Source organism: Solanum stenotomum, chromosome 10, assembly GCF_019186545.1.
Source record: "Solanum stenotomum isolate F172 chromosome 10, ASM1918654v1, whole genome shotgun sequence".
NCBI lineage: Eukaryota > Viridiplantae > Streptophyta > Magnoliopsida > Solanales > Solanaceae > Solanum > Solanum stenotomum.
The window spans coordinates 55866546-55885271 of NC_064291.1; the positions used below are offsets into that span (position 1 = coordinate 55866546).

The 18726-nt window shown below is 31.0% G+C and overlaps 1 protein-coding gene across 1 annotated transcript; it reads left to right on the forward strand.

Moving 5' to 3' along the window:
* Nucleotides 1-15338: 15338 nt before the first annotated feature.
* On the forward strand, nucleotides 15339-18726 carry LOC125841941 (BTB/POZ domain-containing protein At1g63850). Its single transcript, XM_049521129.1, has 2 exons — nucleotides 15339-16429; nucleotides 16933-18726. Exons 1-2 carry the CDS (start codon nucleotides 15443-15445, stop codon nucleotides 17872-17874), a joined length of 1929 nt encoding a protein of 642 aa, XP_049377086.1. The 5' UTR covers nucleotides 15339-15442; the 3' UTR covers nucleotides 17875-18726.

Sequence of the window (18726 nt, forward strand, 5' to 3'; positions counted from 1 at the left end):
GACGGAAAAGGGTATGTGTTTTGGAGAAAATTGCGATGAACCTGTGTGAATTTGAGGGATAGGGGGTGGAAGGGGGGTGGGGGTAGGTAGGGACGTGACGATGTATTTGTATTATACGCTAATGTCCCATTTGATAGTTGTAGGGGTGCAGTAGTCGTACAATTTGGGCCGCTCACTGATGAACACGTGGTGTTTTTTTTGCCCTTTTAACCTAAAAGATTTAACGGTGTTTTATTTGGACATCGTTATTTAATATATAAACGTGATATTTATGTTAGTCAATTTTGAGTGTATACAAGTAAACGTCTAAATTATGAACGAGTAGGCATACATGTCTTACGTGACAAATCTCATTAACTAACTCATCTCACACTATTTGTCATGTAGGACGTATCAGATGTGTATATATATATATATATATTTATTTGTTTAACTTTATGATAGTTTAAATATTTACTTGTATTTGTATACATTTGAAGTTTGAGGATATAACTGTCAGTTCAAGCCAAGTTAAGAGACATGTTTATGTATTATATGTTTTAAAAAAATTATTGTATGTTATTTATCTCAAAATAATTTAAGTCATGCACGATTGAAAGGTAAATATGATTGAAATACATATACAAATAGTTAAACTTCAGTTATTTGTAATTATCTATCGATTGATTTGATGAAAATATCTGATAATTTTAGATGGACTCTAGCTCTATCCCATCAAGAGGATGTTCTTATCCCCTTGTTGTACTACTATTACGTAATTTGGAGAAAAGTTTCTTTTTTTTTTATTTGTAAAATTAAACATTTTGGAATATCTATCTCATATGAATTTTCACTTTAAGTTAATGGTGGAGCATGGCATATTTAGACCCTGGATGAAAAATAAAAAGAATAAAAAAATAAAAAATATATTGATCATGTCACTCAAAAAGGGGATGAAGGTTACTTTGTGACAAATTTAAATCATCTTTGTAGTTTTCTATTAAATATAAATAAAAGTATTCACAAATCTAATGATAAGAATGATGACGTAAAAAAATTTGGTGGACCAAAAGGCAATTATGATATATTATATATGAACTATATATAAAATTGGGAAAAATATCTGAAAAATATTCCAATTTTGGTCGAATTTGTTGTTGCGATACTAAACTTTCATGAAGACCTATTACCTCCCTAGACTATTTAATATCGTATTTTAAACATATATAGTTGCCCACGTGGACATAAAAAATAATGTAAAATTATAAATAGTAATGTGTCCACGTGGGCGCATATATTCCTTTAAAATACACTATTAAATAGTTCAGGGGTAAAAAATACTGTATTAAATAGTCTAGGGAGGTAATAGATCCTTATGAAAGTTTAGTATCGCAACAATAAATTCGACCAAAGTTGAGATATTTTTCAGACCCTTATCCCTATAAAATTCAAGGGGGAAATGGAATATGTACGTAGTTTAAAACAATTCAATTTATACAACAGTAGATAATATATAAACCTTTAAATGTATAGTACATTATTTGGTTGAATATTAAAAGATAGTATGGATATACGTTAATTACGTAGCATAGTTTTTTTTTTTTACCTACACTGTCACTTTAATTAATACGTAGATCATATTTCAATTTTTAGTAAAATAACCTTCATCTTCAAGAATTAATTAATTATGGCAACATATGTTTAAATAGAAAGTAATTATGCCTTAAACAAGTTGAGTATTTCTTTTTATGACAATTTTAAGAGATGAGTCACAGCCCACAAAGCAGAAGAAAAAGAAGTACTATATTGTTTTGTAATGAAGTTTCGAGGAACTAATCTTTGTATATATCTATTTTTAATATAATAAAAATAAAATTTATATTATGATCATCAAGTGTATATATACATCATTTATTTGTACAAAAACAACCATGGATATAGTTGTTCATGCATACGTTTAATTTTAACCATATTTACGTAAATGATATAATATTGTTTGAGATGTTTCGATTTATGTTATACATTGATCTATAAACGCACCCAGTTTATAGAATGAATGTGTTAAAAAGGGAATGAAGTAAATCTAAAATTACATTAATTATTTTGTTGTTGTTGAAAGACTAGTTAAATATTAGACATAAAAGAAAAAGATTCATATAGACCACCACGTCTACTAGTTTAGAATAAGTTTTTTGTCTTGCTAATACGTTGATTTTGAACTTAAATATTTTTTAAGAGTATTTTAACGTTATCATTGATTTATATGCCTATAAAATATAGGAATATTTGTTGTTATTATTATTAATTTATTCTTATTTTTATTTGATATAATGATGATCTAATAAGTTGAACTTAAATGGAGACATATTGTTACTGAAAATTTATATAGCTAATTCTAATTTGTTTGAATTGAGAATCAATTATTATGGTGTGTTCATGTTAAAAATAGATAGATGCAATTATATTCCTCCCCAAAAAAGTGAGTTTTCACTTGACAAAAATTAGGTAATGTACATGTACCAATAAAAATAGTAGATAGAAAATGACTCATCTAGGAGTAAAAGTGGGCTTAGCTCTTTTTTTTTCAACCTTTTGATTGAAATTTGACTTCTTTATTTTCAAAGTATTTTGAGTACAAGTTTTTGCAATCTCTAGATGAGATGATGATTGAAAAATGACCACAATATATTCTAGTTACTCCTTATTAGTTTAGGTATCTAATGTGATAATTTTACCTAATTTAAATATAAATTAAAAAAAAATCAAAAAATATACTTCTGTTATTCTAAACTCGGTCCGCTTTTATAATTTCGCTTCTTATTCCAAAGTAAAAAAAGGTAAGGACCAAGAAAATCGACTGAAATAATGTGTGAAAAAAGGTTTTTTCTTCTAGTAATAATAAAAAAGCAATGGGACCAAAACGGAAAAGTCATGAAGGAATTATGCAATATCTAAAGGCATAAAGTGGGGACTAATAGTTTCTAGCATTTAATCATCCTTGTCAAAAAGCACAAGGAGAAAAACAAAATTAGAACAAAAAAACAATCATACATCATCTTAGCTTATTAAAAACTCAAAAATAATTTTAAAAAAATAGAAGGCCAAAACATCATGAAGAAAAAACAATATATAAGTCATCTTCTTAGCTTATTGAAAACTCACAAAAACAAAACAGGCCAAAAACATGATAAAGAAAGAACAAAATGTAAATGGGGAATAGAAGGAGCAAGAATTAGAAAGGGGCTCACACCTTAGTTAGCTAGTGGGGTGTTATTTGGTGCAAATGCCCGTTGTGTTGTCATTGTTGCATCTTCATTAGGGTGCCACTTTGCCCATTTATTTTGTCCACTTTTGTTAAACAAATCTTCAATCTTATTCCCATGTTCTCTTATTTGCCTCCCCTTTAATTAATTAATCACTATCAGGTTCGAGCTAGGAACGCAAGAGGTTCATCTGAACTCTATTCACTAAGAAAAAAAAATATACAACGTATATGTTGAATTATCTTGACTTCTTTTTGTGTTAATTACTTTTGATTCTGTTACTGATCACGCTACATATAATTTAAATCTTAAATCAGTCTATCGTTGTCCAGTCACAATCCCTTCATGTGTGTTCCTAAATAGCCATTAATGAAATGGAAGGCAAAACATGTGCATATAGAATGTGATACCTACTATATAAGCATGGGGCATTCACAAATTATTATTATTAAAGATAACATCAATATAGTGCAAATATTAATGGATGGATGTTGGTGGATAAAGAAACATGATCCATCACTTTTACTCCAACAATTATGGGTAGTGAGATCTACCTTATAATTTTTTTTAATATGTTGAGATAATGAAAAATGAATATATGTTTTTGAATCCTAAGATATAAAGAGAGGAAAAAGAAAGCAAATATTATTGTGGGATCATATGGCCAAAAGAAAAAAAAAGTGCAAATGTCGGCAAGGGGTAGTGAGTGATGAGCTAAAGAGCATGGGTGGGTTTTGGATTGAGTGCATAGGCGTGGCTTGTTTTTGGCCAAGGTTGGGTGTGTAGGGTATTTGTGTTTCTTACATCTTCTACTAAACTCTAATATTCCAACACTCACTTATCTCTTCCTCTAGACTCGATGCACAACCTTGGATCAACGATAAAGTTATTTTTATTGTAATTAGGTAGGCTCAAAGGTAGGAAGGTGCAATCGGGGTTCATGATCTGTATCTCATTGTTGAAAATTTTCACTATATGTATATGATCAGTATTATTATTTATGTACATATAACATATTTTAAATTCTATTTGCTTCTTCCTGTGTCTACTTATTTATATTTTAAATTTCATTTGTAAAAAAATTGGCTTTGCTATTATGCATAATTCACGAGTTTGAGCCGCGAAATCTAATGTTAATGCTTGCATTAGAGTCGCTTATCTACAATACACTTTCTTGGGTTGTGGTCCTATTCGGGGCCCTTGGTGAATGTGAAATACTATGTACACCGGGTAATTCCAAGTCCTAGAAATAAAATGTTCCAATAGAAAGTGATTTATCCTTTATTGAAAGACGGTTTAACACAAATCCAAATTAATCAGATAAGTAAACTCTCGAAATATAAAGGAAATGCTTTTATTATCTTACGATTAATCAAAATTTTATATAGGAACAATCCGTAATAGAGAACTTGAAGAATCAGTCAAACTTTACTTCTTATCCCAAATTAACCACCCACCCCTCAAAAAAGAAATACAAAGTAGAGAAATTAAAGTAAAGGGAAATTACCTTGACCCTTAAACCATGTCTAACGAGGCCAAGACATGGTGCCCTACAAAAGAATGGAAGTATTATACAAGAGTATATACTTATTATGAAATATACATATAATATATAGTATTATTATTATTTTATTTTTTTTCCGATCTAGAGAAATGTCCCACACCCACCCCCACCCCCACCCCACCCACCTCCAACCAGTTGGAAGGGAGCACCCTTTCTCACACATATTTTCTTCACTAGTCTCCAAAACACCTCCACTCAATTCTGCTCCCTTTCCATTCTCTTTATGTGATTCTGTCATTTAATTTGCTTATGCAAATCAAACACTTTCTCAAGAAAAGTTTAAAATTTTATATTTCTTATTTACTTTGTCACTTTGGATTTTACACGCATTTTAAGAAATAATGATTAATATCAGTAGTTTATCATAATATTCAAATTAATCGATGTATAGTTTCATATTCAAGAATGTGGTCTAGTAATCAATGAAGTGATTAAGAATTCCGAGGTCTCAAGTTTAAAACTCAGCAGAGATATCTGTTGTTGATGGGAAGTGGCATGTATCCAGTGGAGGAAATTGTTTTTGGTTGCATGATTGGTGTAATAAATTAATACTTCCAATTTCTTATAGCTAGAGTAAAAATTGTTGGATGGAAAAAGTGTGTATTTTTTAATTAGCATATATTAAGAAAAATTGTGTATAAAAGGAGTAGGACTATACTACCTAGGCTTTTTCCTAAAACAAACATAGGAGGAACCACTTTCTATTAAAGTTTTCGTCTCACCAGCATTTAAAATATTTGTTATTTTCAGTGGCTAATTAAATAATATTATTCCTAGGAACTTATAATGTAGTAGTTATTTTTTATGATAGTAATTAATAAGCAGTTAGAAATTAATTCCCTTACTTTCACAACTTTTTATGACTCACTAGAGTAATTTTCTCTCTAATATTTTCCATTTTAATTTTAAAATTTTAAAAATAACTTTTTCTGAAAAAATAAGTTTTTGAAAATTAGGAGCACAAATCACATTTCATGATTATAACCTCCCGACCTTCTAACACAATTATCTTCACCCTTACTTTTGTAGCCCTGATCGCCCATTTCTATCCCCTACCTCCGATCCTATAATAATTGTCTAGATTATATAAGATTCTTTTAGAATAATATTTTTTACCTACATATCAAACACAAGAAATTAACAAAAAACACACTTATTTTTCCAAAAAATATTTTCAAGAAAATATTTTTTATGAAAACTTTTTTCCGTATCAAGCACCTAGCTAAGTGTTGATAATATGAATTTAGAGGAGTGGAAAATATGTCAATGATAATAATAAACGATTTATATGAAGTATGTTGTTATAGATAATTATTTAACTTGGCAATATATATATTTTACAACTAATTAACAAAGTGATGTGGCTTTCAGTCAGCACTTAATAATTGGACAGACTCACACATATATACAAAGTTATAAATTATATGATGATGATCAATTATCTATTTGTTTTGCGTGTATACAGTATAATGTTTTCTTAGTCCAAGTGAGTCAATTCTACTTTTTGACTGAATATTTTTATTAACACTAATAATTATATATTGACTTATTAATAAATTGAATTAAGTAATTAACATTATCTCCTTTATTTATTTTTTTATTTATTTAAAAAATAAAAGAGACTTGATTTGACGTACGGTTTAGAGTGCCTTTTTATGAAAAATTGATCTCGGTGTGTTCTCCTTAATTAATTATTTTTCCAAAAATAAACTTTATATATACATAAAAACTATCCGTGAATCATGATAATTAATTAGTAAAATGAATCTATTTATCATAGAGAGATTCGTTATTTTCGATCCTACTTCACCTTAAATGTTCCTTTTTGCGTATGGCATTACCACTGGTAAATATCTAATGCATTCCCCGATCGAGAAAGTCATTCTTAAAGGAGAAACTATGCATTCACATACACACAGAAAGAAGAAAAAAAAAATCTTAGTCATAATACGTTAATAAATAAAAATATTCATGAAACGTATATTATTTGACTCCCGAAATAATAATATCCTTACAAAAAATAAGAAATATATATTAGTAATTTATATGTAATTTTTTTAAGGCACATTGGCTTTGTTAATTAGGAAGAAAAATAGTAGTTAAGCCAGCTAACTTCCCACCCTTGTTGATTCCTTTTTATAATTATGCCAAAGCAATTCCACTAACCCTTAATTAAAATAATTAATCAATTAATTAATAATCCAGCCGTTCTTGTAATTAAAATAGGAGACTTCCATGATAACTAAACCAGATTTGTACGCGTTTAGTTCCAAATTTTTTTATTAATTTTATAATTAAGATATCAGGAGTTGCCTGCCATATTATAAAGTCTAAGTGTATAGGATTACAAGGCGTGTCAGAATTTGTCTTTGTTTTTATTTTATTTAATATGTATAATGGGTGAAAATTAATTAATTACCACGTTATTAATGAGACATTTAATATCAACTTGCATCTAAAAGTGAAAAGGTTAAAGGTTTCTTTTAATCATGCTTAATTAGACATGTGATTAGCACAGACTACTAGCCTTATTTGGCATGTTCTTGTCTATGACAAGAGTCAAGTGATGAGTCGTTGAATAAATTCAGAGGCGTATCCAGGATTTTGGGATGATGGGTGCACTATTATGAAAATGGGGATCTAATCGGTTTGATATTTAGGTTCATATCTTTGAAAATAGTTAAAATTTGAAATTTACAGGTCCAAAATTGAAATGCTTTATTAATTAAAACACCAAAAGTACTACCAATAACCACTTAGAGAGGTGTTACCAATTTCAGAAAGAAAAATAATACAATGTAGCTATAAAATTTAAATTTCTTATCTCATTGAAAGGTGCACTCAATCACCATTGCTTTATATGATACTTTGATTGTGGGTTCACACATCTATATTTAACAAAAAAATTAAAAAAATATAACACTACTATATATGATTTCAGGAGGGGAGCATGGGTTCACGTGAACCCGATGACCCCCTCCTGCATACGCCTGAATATCAACTATAGTTTTCGATGTGACGATGTATATATACACCTTGATTCGATATCAATAACAAATCACAATACACTAGTAATAATATAAAAATATTAAATCATTTCTTTTGTTTTCTTTTAATTTCTACCTACATTATATTAAATTAAATTATACAATATAGTACAGTACTAATTAGTACTTGTTGCTCTTAAAATTACAGACATAGTTGAAACAAACAACGCATAAATCTAGAATTTATACAGAGATCTAAGTTTTAATTATAAAAATCTTTTTCTTTAATTTTCTAGGGTAAATAAAAAAATGATGATTTTTACTAGACTTTAGTAAAGACCATCACATGCAATTCAGAAAACTTGTTTGTTAATGTTAAAATTGTTTCACAGCTTAAGACAAAACATGATGATTCATAATCAATAATTAAATAGTATTAATTAGTACTAAAAGTTAATTATTCACTGCTCTTATTAGTTGTTTCCACTGCATGTTACATGTTCAATAATATTGATTTACTGTAATATTTATTCTTTTTGACTCAATAAAAATGACAAAATTACAGCTATGCATATACTGTAATAACACTATCTTTGTCCCCCACACCCCACAAATAAACAAAAATTTTAAAAAAAATTTAATACAAAGATTGTTTGTTTGTGCAGAGATTATACAGTGCTTAACTGTAAAACCATGTTTTGTTTCCTAATTAAAATAATTAAAGCTGTCACTGTTAATGTGTATGTTTTGTGTATGTCAGAAGAATAATTAATTACTTTAATTTTTGAGCTATGAAAAATGAAGTGGAACTACCTTTGACACAATATATAGTAAATTGAGAATCCTACATACACCATCACTCTGTCATTCTGTCAAATCATTAGCTCTGATAACAATAGTTGAATGAAACTAATCAAAATACATTTAACATGATTTGATATATTATCCGCTAGAGATTATCGATATATATAAGTTAGATTCAAGTTCGGTTTTCTCTTTCAAGTCCCCACAAGATGGAAAAAAATGGTCCTATAATTTTTTAGAGTCCTTCAAATTGGCTACAAGGAGAAAACATTATCTCTTTTGATGTGGATTTCTTGTTTTTATTTTTTATTTTTTTATTTTCCATTCTTTCTTTTTTGACCCTTGATTTGGATTTTCTTTTATTGCAGAGCTGTCTGTCTCTATCTAATAATCTATCTTTTTATATCTTGTTCTTTTCATGTTTGTAATTATCAAGATTTATTAATGTACATCTCCTAATATTGCATGCTTCCCTTTCATAATTATCGTTATAATTATAATTAAGTAGATACGACTTATATTTCCATAGTATATTATATTATATTATATATATGGACATTACCTAACTTTAGCTTTGTATTTTTTCTACTCGTCATTTTCTTTACTTTCATATAGGATAATACTGTCTTGTCACTATCTTTTTCGTTGATTTTTTGTTTGATGTTTAATATTTATTTTGGGATTTCGATTTATTTGAATTCACATCATGTATGATATATTAAAGGGTCCGCCGTACAATAAATATTTTCATTCCTAAGACCAGTGGCTTAGCCACATGGTGGTAACATCCTTCGTTGGAAAAAAATATCATATATAAAAGTAAAATGATACACGAATTGATTAAATAGCATATTTTGGACACACTTAACATAACAAATTGCTATTTCTGGACACCCTTTGTGAAATTCCCGACTCCGCCACTACCTAGGACAGTAAACAGTAAAATTAGCTACAAGTTATTTAGCGATGAAGATCATAACATATTCTACTTGAAATGTTTTCGTTCGTAAGACTGGTAAACAGTAAAATTAACTATTAGCTATTTAGCGATGAAGTTCGTAACTAATTTTGATTTATTATTATATATATATATATAGTGTGTGATAACGATATTAGCAGAGACAAATAGTCAGATATGTGGGTCATTCTATCATGTGGGATGTCTCTGGTGTTCTTCTACCTAACTATGACATCCCAAGGCCCCCCACGCCACCCTCCCCTCCCAAATTTGAGTAATTTAGGGGTTTGGGAAAACTCGTCAAAAAATTTATTTGTAACTGATGTTTATATTAAATTATATTATCATGGTTATGATCAAGTGATATTGTGATCGGTTAAAATTGACATAAATGTAGTAGTTTAGTAATAAATAGTGCTATTTAAGACACTTGTCTTGTGACGGAATCAAATTTTTTTTGTTTAGGATTTTAAGTTATAATGTGAAGTAATTTTTTGATGAAAAAAATTCGGATAAATCTTTGAACATTCCTTAGCCCCTAGATGTGTTAGATATTCATTTGTTACGTGTAAATATTGTGTGCCCGTTGTTGGCTTTGCAAATGCTTTCAAACACTCTAGTAGTATATTCCATTCATTGTATATATCCCTTTTTCGTGTCATTGAATACATGAGAGATTGCATTCAATCCTTGAAATGTCCACATCATATTAAAAAGAGAAAAAAAAAAAAAAAAGTGCAAGCAAGCCAATGAGCAGTCTCAACTTTCAAATCATGGGACTGTGACCTTCCCTTGACCACCAAACATCTTTTTCCTAATTTATTTTAATATATATTTTTATTATTTTTCATTTGTTTGATATTAATATTGGAGTTCGATTAATTTAAATTCGCGTCAAATAGAATCCATTCTGGGGGAATTGCTTTCTATCAATAATTTTTACATATCCAGCGCTCGAAAATGAGACTCCTAATTAAGGGAATAACATCTTTTGGTGGTTAATTTATTTTAATATAATATATTATAATATTGGTCCTAATATATTATTTCATTAGACTTACTTATTTCATTTCTTTTGTTATGTTTTTGTGTATGAAAATGCACAAAACTATATATTTATGCATTAAACAATTTATTTATATTTACAAATATTTAACTGTAAATTTAATTATTATTAATATATACTAATTATTTGAGATCAATTTTCTCATGATTTGGTTTTGTTATCAACTTGCTTTGAGTACTTGTAAAATCTACTTTTAAGATATGCTCTTCTAATTGGTAAAACTAATTAACCTCAAGAAAATGACAATTTTCAACATTATAAAGTATAAAGTAGAATATTAATTAGTGGGTCCCTAATAATGTGAATTAGTAATGATGTTTAATTTGAGTAAGAGTGACGGTTAAGTTCAGTTTAATTTGACATAATTAAGGTCCCATTAAGATTGTGACATTTTTTTAAAACTTAACTTTACTATATAGTATAAGATCCCATGTTATTGTTTATGTGACATTTAAATAAATTCCTATGTTATAATAACATGACCACTCTTAGCACTATTAACAATGTAAATTTTCCACTAGTCCAATTTGGATTCCGCTATTTAATTTATATTTTTCTTTAGAAAAGAAAAACTATGTATGCTCACTTTGAAATAACTTTATATATACCGTATCTGCAGTTAAATATGTCCGAAGTTTATACATTTTTACATGAAAATTAGGGGTAAATGACTTAAAATTTCATATAAAAATGATTGAACTTTATCATATAAAACTTTAGGCAGTTTTTATATGAAGTTATTCCAAAAATAAATAGACATGCAAATTTATAAGAAAACAAATTAGGCCCTATGCAAATTATTCAGTAAGCAAATCAGCCCAACCCCAAGAAAGTCTTGGGCTAATTGAAACCAAGTGAGGCCTTCTTTGAATAATTTTTAAGGGCAAACAATACAAATCTCACTACTTTATGACTTAATTATGTGACTTTTCGTGAGCTCTTAAAATTATCATTCATGTCAGATTTTGGTCTCTACATACATGTACCCGTGCGTGTCCAGATACATGTATCTCGAATACATCGGGTCAAAAATTAGGTGTAATTTATTCTAGTTACACTATATCCAATTGAGTTCACATATATCTGACTCTCTCACTAAGCCTCTTTCCTATATCACTCGCCTCCCTCCAATCTCGTGCATCTCTCTCCTATCCCACTTGCCTCTCTCCTTCTCTTGTGCTTGCATCTATATCTGGTAGCAAAAATACATGTATCTAAGTTTATTCGACTTGAATTTGGTACAAAATTATGAATTAGTGATATAAAATATAATTATTTTAAACTATAGGGAGAATTAATAAATATTATGGTTGGAATGTTTGTGTAATTCGGTAGTTTTGCCTAATTCATGCTGCACATATCAAACTCTTTCATATTAGCCCAGCCCATTCCAAGAAAGTCTTGGGCTAATTGATTGTTAAGAAACCAAATTTTTAGGCCCTTTTTGGTCTTGATTTTGGCCCAAAAAGCACAAGCAGAAAAGAGCAAGTTAATTGGAAAGTGATGGTACCAATTTTACCGTGACAAATTCAGAAATTTTATTAAGAGTATTCAAAATTGAATATATATGTATGAAAAATATTGACCTATATAGTTTTCTATATACATAGTACAACTTTTTGGTGAAGTGTATTCGACTGGCCACCCTTCACTATATATATATGGCTACGTAACTGTAAATTTGGTCGGTAGAACAAAAAATACATTATTTTTTAAAAAAAATTATACCAAAATTTGGTATAAATAAATAAGTGTTGGGCAGATGAGCACATGATACTCAGAGTTCAAGAAGCTCTGAATAAAGTGAAAAAGCAATCCTAGGAAATTAAATAAGTTTTACGCAATAAAATACCCCACCAATAAAATACACAACAAAAAATATATTTAATCTTTATATTTCTTATAAACTTAAGTAAGTATATGGTGTATATTCAATTTGTACACTATATACTTACATAATAAACATCAACCGCGACTAGAAGCTTTTTCTTTTTGTTTCCAATTCGATGTTTAGAGCCTGTATTGAAGTTAGACTAAATTCGAATCATGCTTCTGGAATGACACTCTCAACAAGATTTTTTCTATACTCAAGGCTCGAACCCAATACCTTTACTATATGGCTACAAGCTACTATAGGCTAGACGGGTGAACTTTTTTTTTAACCGGCTAGCTAAGAATGCTACTCCCTTCTGTTTAAGTTTGTTTGGTCTATTTTGATTTAATACGAAGTTTAAGAAAATATATATGACTTTTGAATTTTGTGGTCTTAATAAATTGAAAAATGACAAATGTATCAAAATATCCTCTAATTTCATGATCTTAAACATGTGATCATGCGGAAGTTGAAACTAAAGAATTGTTTAAAAAAATAATACTCTTTTTTTTTTAAATAAACTAAAAAAATAGGTAAGCATATTGAAACAAATTGAATATTTTTTTTTTCTGAATCAATCATATTATACATTGCCTATGAGCTCTTTATACATAAAGGCTGACAGATAAATTTTAGAAGGGACCATCATGTGGTCTCATTTTTAATGCTTTTCTGCCTTTATATAATTAGTACCTTATGGTAAATATTTATTCGCATCAAATGATCACCATAATATAAGCTCAAACTAGGTTACTCCTAATTATTTTTACTAAAAAATTCTCCATGTTTAGAATTCAAACGCGAAATTTCTAATTAAATGTGGAAAAATCCAACAAACCTCAAACTATACAAAATACTAGTAGTAGTTATTAGAATGCATAAAAATTATTAAATTGGAAGAAGAATATTGACAAACATGCTTTAAAATAATGATCTTTTGTGGTCCTATGCTTCTATGTGACAAAAACAATGATCATTGAACTCACCACTAAGGTTACAAAATCCAAAACCAATTTGCAATGAGAATTCACAACTGGCACAAATCTATGGCTAGTCTTTGATTTTGTTGGAGAAAAAAAAAGTAAAAAGGGAGTTGTTGTGTGAAGGGGGGTGTGTGTGTGTGTGGGGGGGGGGGGGGGGGGNAACAAAAAACAATTAAAGAATTAAATTCAAGTGGGGTTTATTTTTGGGAGGACCCTCTCTCTGTCTCTTGTCAAGTTTTAAAAGATTATATATATATATATAATAGCGAAGTCAGAATTTTGATCAAGAGGTGTCAAAATATAAAGTAGCAAAATTGCATAGAAGTCAAAGGAGTGTCAACATGTAATATATATAAACTCCTTTCCGTCCCTCTAGCTTTGCTTTGTTATTACACAATAGTGGTTAAATGATCGATAAAATTTAATCTTGAATTTTTTTTGGTACATTGAAAAATACTATGTACACTACTTAAAGTTGTTCATAAGCTATAAGCTATAATTTCGTTTGATTCAGTTGAGAAAAAACTTTCATCTCGTTAATTACATTTTTTCATATTGTCAATTCTTTTTTATGTGTGTAAAATCTTCATTCACTAAAAAAAAATTTGTACATTTGTTTGTCTCTTTCCAATTATAAATAATAATCGTCTTCTTTATTTTCAACGAGTACTTAAAATCTTCAATAACAATAACCAAAAAGTTTAGGTAAATAAATAAATTTATTTTTTCTGAGTCATTCATCTCTGAAATTCAAATTTAAATATTTTTTTACAGTAATAATTTAATGATCATATTAATATTCTTTTGTAACAAATGTTATGCCTCGAATACTATATTGGAATATAAAATTTATCCATTATGTCATTATCAACTTTATTTATATGAATTGAAATTAGTAGTCATTTCACTCTAGATGGTCCCCAAATTTGTGTCGTAAAGTTGATAAAAGAGTAATGAAGATAACCCCATATCCATACGTATAAATAAAGCATAGTATCTAATCAAAAACAAAATTTAATTAAAAGCCACTCTATCTCCTTCATTGAATGCTCATTATACCTTTCCCATTCCTTTTTTCTCATCTCACTTTGACATTCAACAACATATACATATAGTAATATAAAAATCTTGAATCATCCACTATCTTTTTATATGATAATGTTATTCAGCTTTGTGCACAGTTTCATTAATTATATGTGATATTTATTATAGCTCACCGGTATAAGTATATATTGAGTTTATCTATTATATGCTTAGTTTGATTAATTGCATGCGATTTCTATTATCTCTCACCAGCACATGCATAATCAAGTTTATCCTTCACTTTGTTTAATTCGATTAATTATACGTAATACTTGCTATCTCTTACCAACACATGTATGTACTGAATTTATCAACCACTACACTTAGCTCGACTAACTACACGTGATACTTACTAATATGCTATCTCTCACAAATATAGATATGTAATTATGTACTGAGTTTCTCAACCACTTTGCTTAGTTCTCCTAATTACATGTGATAACTGCTATTTCTCACTAATACTATCGAGTTTATCAACTACGATGTTTAATTCGACTAATTACACGTGATACCTGATATTCCTTACCAGCACATGTATGTACCGAGTTCATCAACCAATATGCTCTATTTCTCACCAACACATGTACTATCGAGTTTATCAACCAGTATGCTTAACTCAACTAATTACACGTGATACATGTTAGCTCTCACCAACATATGTGCATACCAAGCTCATCAACCACTACACTTAATTCAACTTATTACACGATATCTGCTATCTCTCACCAACATAGATACATACCGAGTTTATCAACCACTATTTTTATTGATGTTGTCCATATGTATATGTGTGACGATGAATGCTATGAGATTTTAAGCCCTAAAGGACAAACTAAAACCACAAAATATTACTACTACCAAGACCCACACTGATTTTACCATATGGCTGCAACTGCAACTACTACTACTTCTACAAATCTCAAATTCCAAATCCAACCCATTAAACCCAAACGCCGACGTTGCCGTGAAACCACCATTACCACTACTACAAACCCTTCTCATTATTCACCCACCAACTGTTCGACACAATGCCTCAACGAAACTCATAAAGTTGATACACCCACTATCGTCTCACCAGACAACTCATGGTGTTGTCCTGCTTCTAAATCACCCTCGCCGTCGCCGTCGCCGTTGCCGCCGCCGCCGCAACCCATTTCCTCCTGTTCCTCCTCGATTTCGGATAATACCAAGATCCGATACTCGCCGACGACGTTCCCTCGAGTAATGGAATCTATCGGTACCCTTTACGGCGGCGGTGGAGGAGGTGGTACTCCGATCCCAAATAACAACACCCACGAAGGATTTCCGTCGTCTTTTAGTAAATTCAACTCAGCGCTTACTGCGGGGTTGCTGAACCCAATGTCACCGCCACCTTCTATGGATAAGACTCGTTCGAGTCCGACCCTTTTCGAAATGATGGCGAATGAACCTGAATGTATTACGAGATCGACAATTAACACACCCATTTCAAATGGATGCTCAAATCAGAAGCCAGCTTCGTTTGTACCACTGGACAAACAGGCGTTAATGCAACAGCGACTTTTGGATCTTTTAGCTTGTAGAAGCCCAGGGAGTCAGTTTAATGATTCAGGTTCGAGTGATGTGAAGTTAACATTGAGTTCTAACGATGGTTTGAGTGTTGCTATGAATGTTCATAGGCAGATCTTGGTGGTCCATAGTCGTTTTTTTGCTGTGAAGTTGTCGGAGAAATGGGTAAAGCAACAGAGAAATTCAGGTCCTTACATTGTTGAGATTGCGGATTGTGATGATATTGAAGTGTATATTGAAACTTTGAGATTGATGTATTGCAAGGATTTGAGGAGAAGGCTCATGAAAGAAGATGTTTCCAAAGTCCTTGGGATCTTAAAGGTAATGCTTATGCATCTAAATTTACTTTTTTGTGTTGTATAATTATTGACTAGTAACGGAATTGTGCGACAAAGTGTTCTTTTTAAAGTAAATTGTGATTGAATTAATGAAATAGAGGATTCACATAACCGACCCTAACTGATTTGGTTGATCATTGTTGAAATCACTTAGCTAGATAGACGTGTGACCTCAATATTAAGTATATACTTGCTCAATTTTGAGCTGTGAATAGAAGTTAGGCGTCAAAGTTATCGTCTTTGTTCATTAGCCCATGTATTTATGTTTGTGTCCAAAAGTTAATTCATGTGGCTGCATCTGAATTGCTTGCAAATATATTGCAATGTGCTTTGTGATGGGATAGTTGATTTTCTGTGCAACTTTATTTTAGGATAGTGAAATCTTTTAGAGATGAAGTCTAGTCTTATGCTCAGAAGCATACACATATGCGGGTGAATAGAATCGTGCAATTGTATTTTAACTTAGCTGATTATATTGTTTTATAGGTTTCTGCTGCAATTGGGTTCGATGCGGGGGTGTTATCGTGCCTGGAGTATTTGGAAGCTGCTCCTTGGGCTGAGGATGAAGAAGAAAAGGTAGCTTCACTGTTGTCTGAGCTTCGTCTTGAAGGAGTAGGTGCTGGGGAAGTTTTAAGGAGGGTATCTCTTGATGTTACATCGGGAACAGAGAGTGGAAATGGGAATGAGGAAGTGCTTCTCAAGCTATTGCATGTGGTTCTTGAAGGGAAAGATGAGAAGGCGAGACGAGAGATGAAAGGGTTAGTATCCAAAATGTTGCATGAGAATTCATCTCATAACGATTTGAGGAAAGAGTCATTGTATTCAGCTTGCAATGCATGCCTGCAATTGCTCCGCCACCATTTTTTACGGGCAGCAGATGCAGACATGATGGATGTGGGTCAGATTGCACGACAGGCTGATAATCTACATTGGATTTTGGATATCTTGATTGATAGACAGATAGCTGAAGATTTTTTGAGGACTTGGGCTTCTCAGTCTGAATTATCTGAGGCACATTCTAAGGTGCCTGCACTCCATAGGTATGAGGTTAGTAGAGTCACGGCTAGACTGTTTGTTGGTATTGGTAAAGGGCAATTACTAGCTTCCAAGGATGCTAGGTGCTCTCTTTTGCAGACATGGTTAGTGCCTTTCTATGAGGATTTTGGATGGATGAGGAGGGCATCAAGAGGTCTTGATCGGCATTTAATTGAAGATGGTCTCAGCAATACTATTCTGACCCTACCGATGGCGTTGCAGCAAGATATTCTGATGTCTTGGTTTGATCGGTTTTTGAACTCCGGGGATGACTGCCCAAATATCCAGAGGGGATTTGAAATTTGGTGGAGAAGGTCTTTCTGGAGGCGAAATGGTGAGCCTGAACGCCCTCGTCAAATGCGTGTCATGACTGCAACAATTGAGAACTCTTGAGACTTTACCCGTGAATGAGATGAGGTCCCCGATCACTCTGTGATTGTCTTGTTTCAACTCTTGCTATTCTTCAGTCCTCATCTTATACCAATTTTTATTGTCTTCTTACTTTGAAACAAGTAGCACAACTCAATACTGCAGAGTCAAACTTACAGAGATGATTATGATCCAAGGTTTTTAATCCGGAAGAAACCAGACACTTTTTTTTCTGTTTAGGTGTCATGTGATATGAGAATTTTTTTTTCTTTCTGATCCCATGTAGAGCTCTCCTGTCTGTGACTGAATTTCCTGAATCAGTGGTTTTATCACAAAGGGTCATCCTACTAAAAGGTTGTGCGACTTCCTGAATGCTGAAATTCTGTGACAGGGAGAATTCATATCCTCAGTATAACAAGATATGGATGAACAATTCAAGCAAGTTGACAATTTAGGTTATTTGAGACATAAGGGAGATTGTCACTACTTATGACCAAGGGAAATTACTATTGGTTCGTGATGGCAATTCCAAGGACTGCAGCAACATGGTGAATTCTTGTTGTCTTAGGTCTTCATCTATCTTGAGATCATCAGCTCGCACGTGTTGAAGCAAGACTGATCATTTGTGCCTTTCTGGTTGCTAATGAAATTCATTATGTCTATGCCCTTTGTGAGCCAGTTTGGTTTGGTCGTTAGGATTAGATGCACTGTTTTTCTCTCGCGTGAATACTGTAGCACCATATTCCTCAGTGTGAACTTTGAAGGTTTTCAATGTTCTCACTCCTTGATGAACAGATTTTCTGAAGATTACCTTGTTGCTTGATGTTTAACTTTCCAATCACTAAATTTGTTTTGCATGAAAGGTGTTTGCTCGGC

Coding starts and splice junctions, on each gene's coding strand:
- LOC125841941 (XM_049521129.1), top strand. CDS start 15,443: ATGGCTGCAACTGCAACTACTACTACTTCTACAAATCTCAAATTCCAA. Junction 16,430..16,932: donor AAGTCCTTGGGATCTTAAAG/GTAATGCTTATG, acceptor ATTGTTTTATAG/GTTTCTGCTGCAATTGGGTT.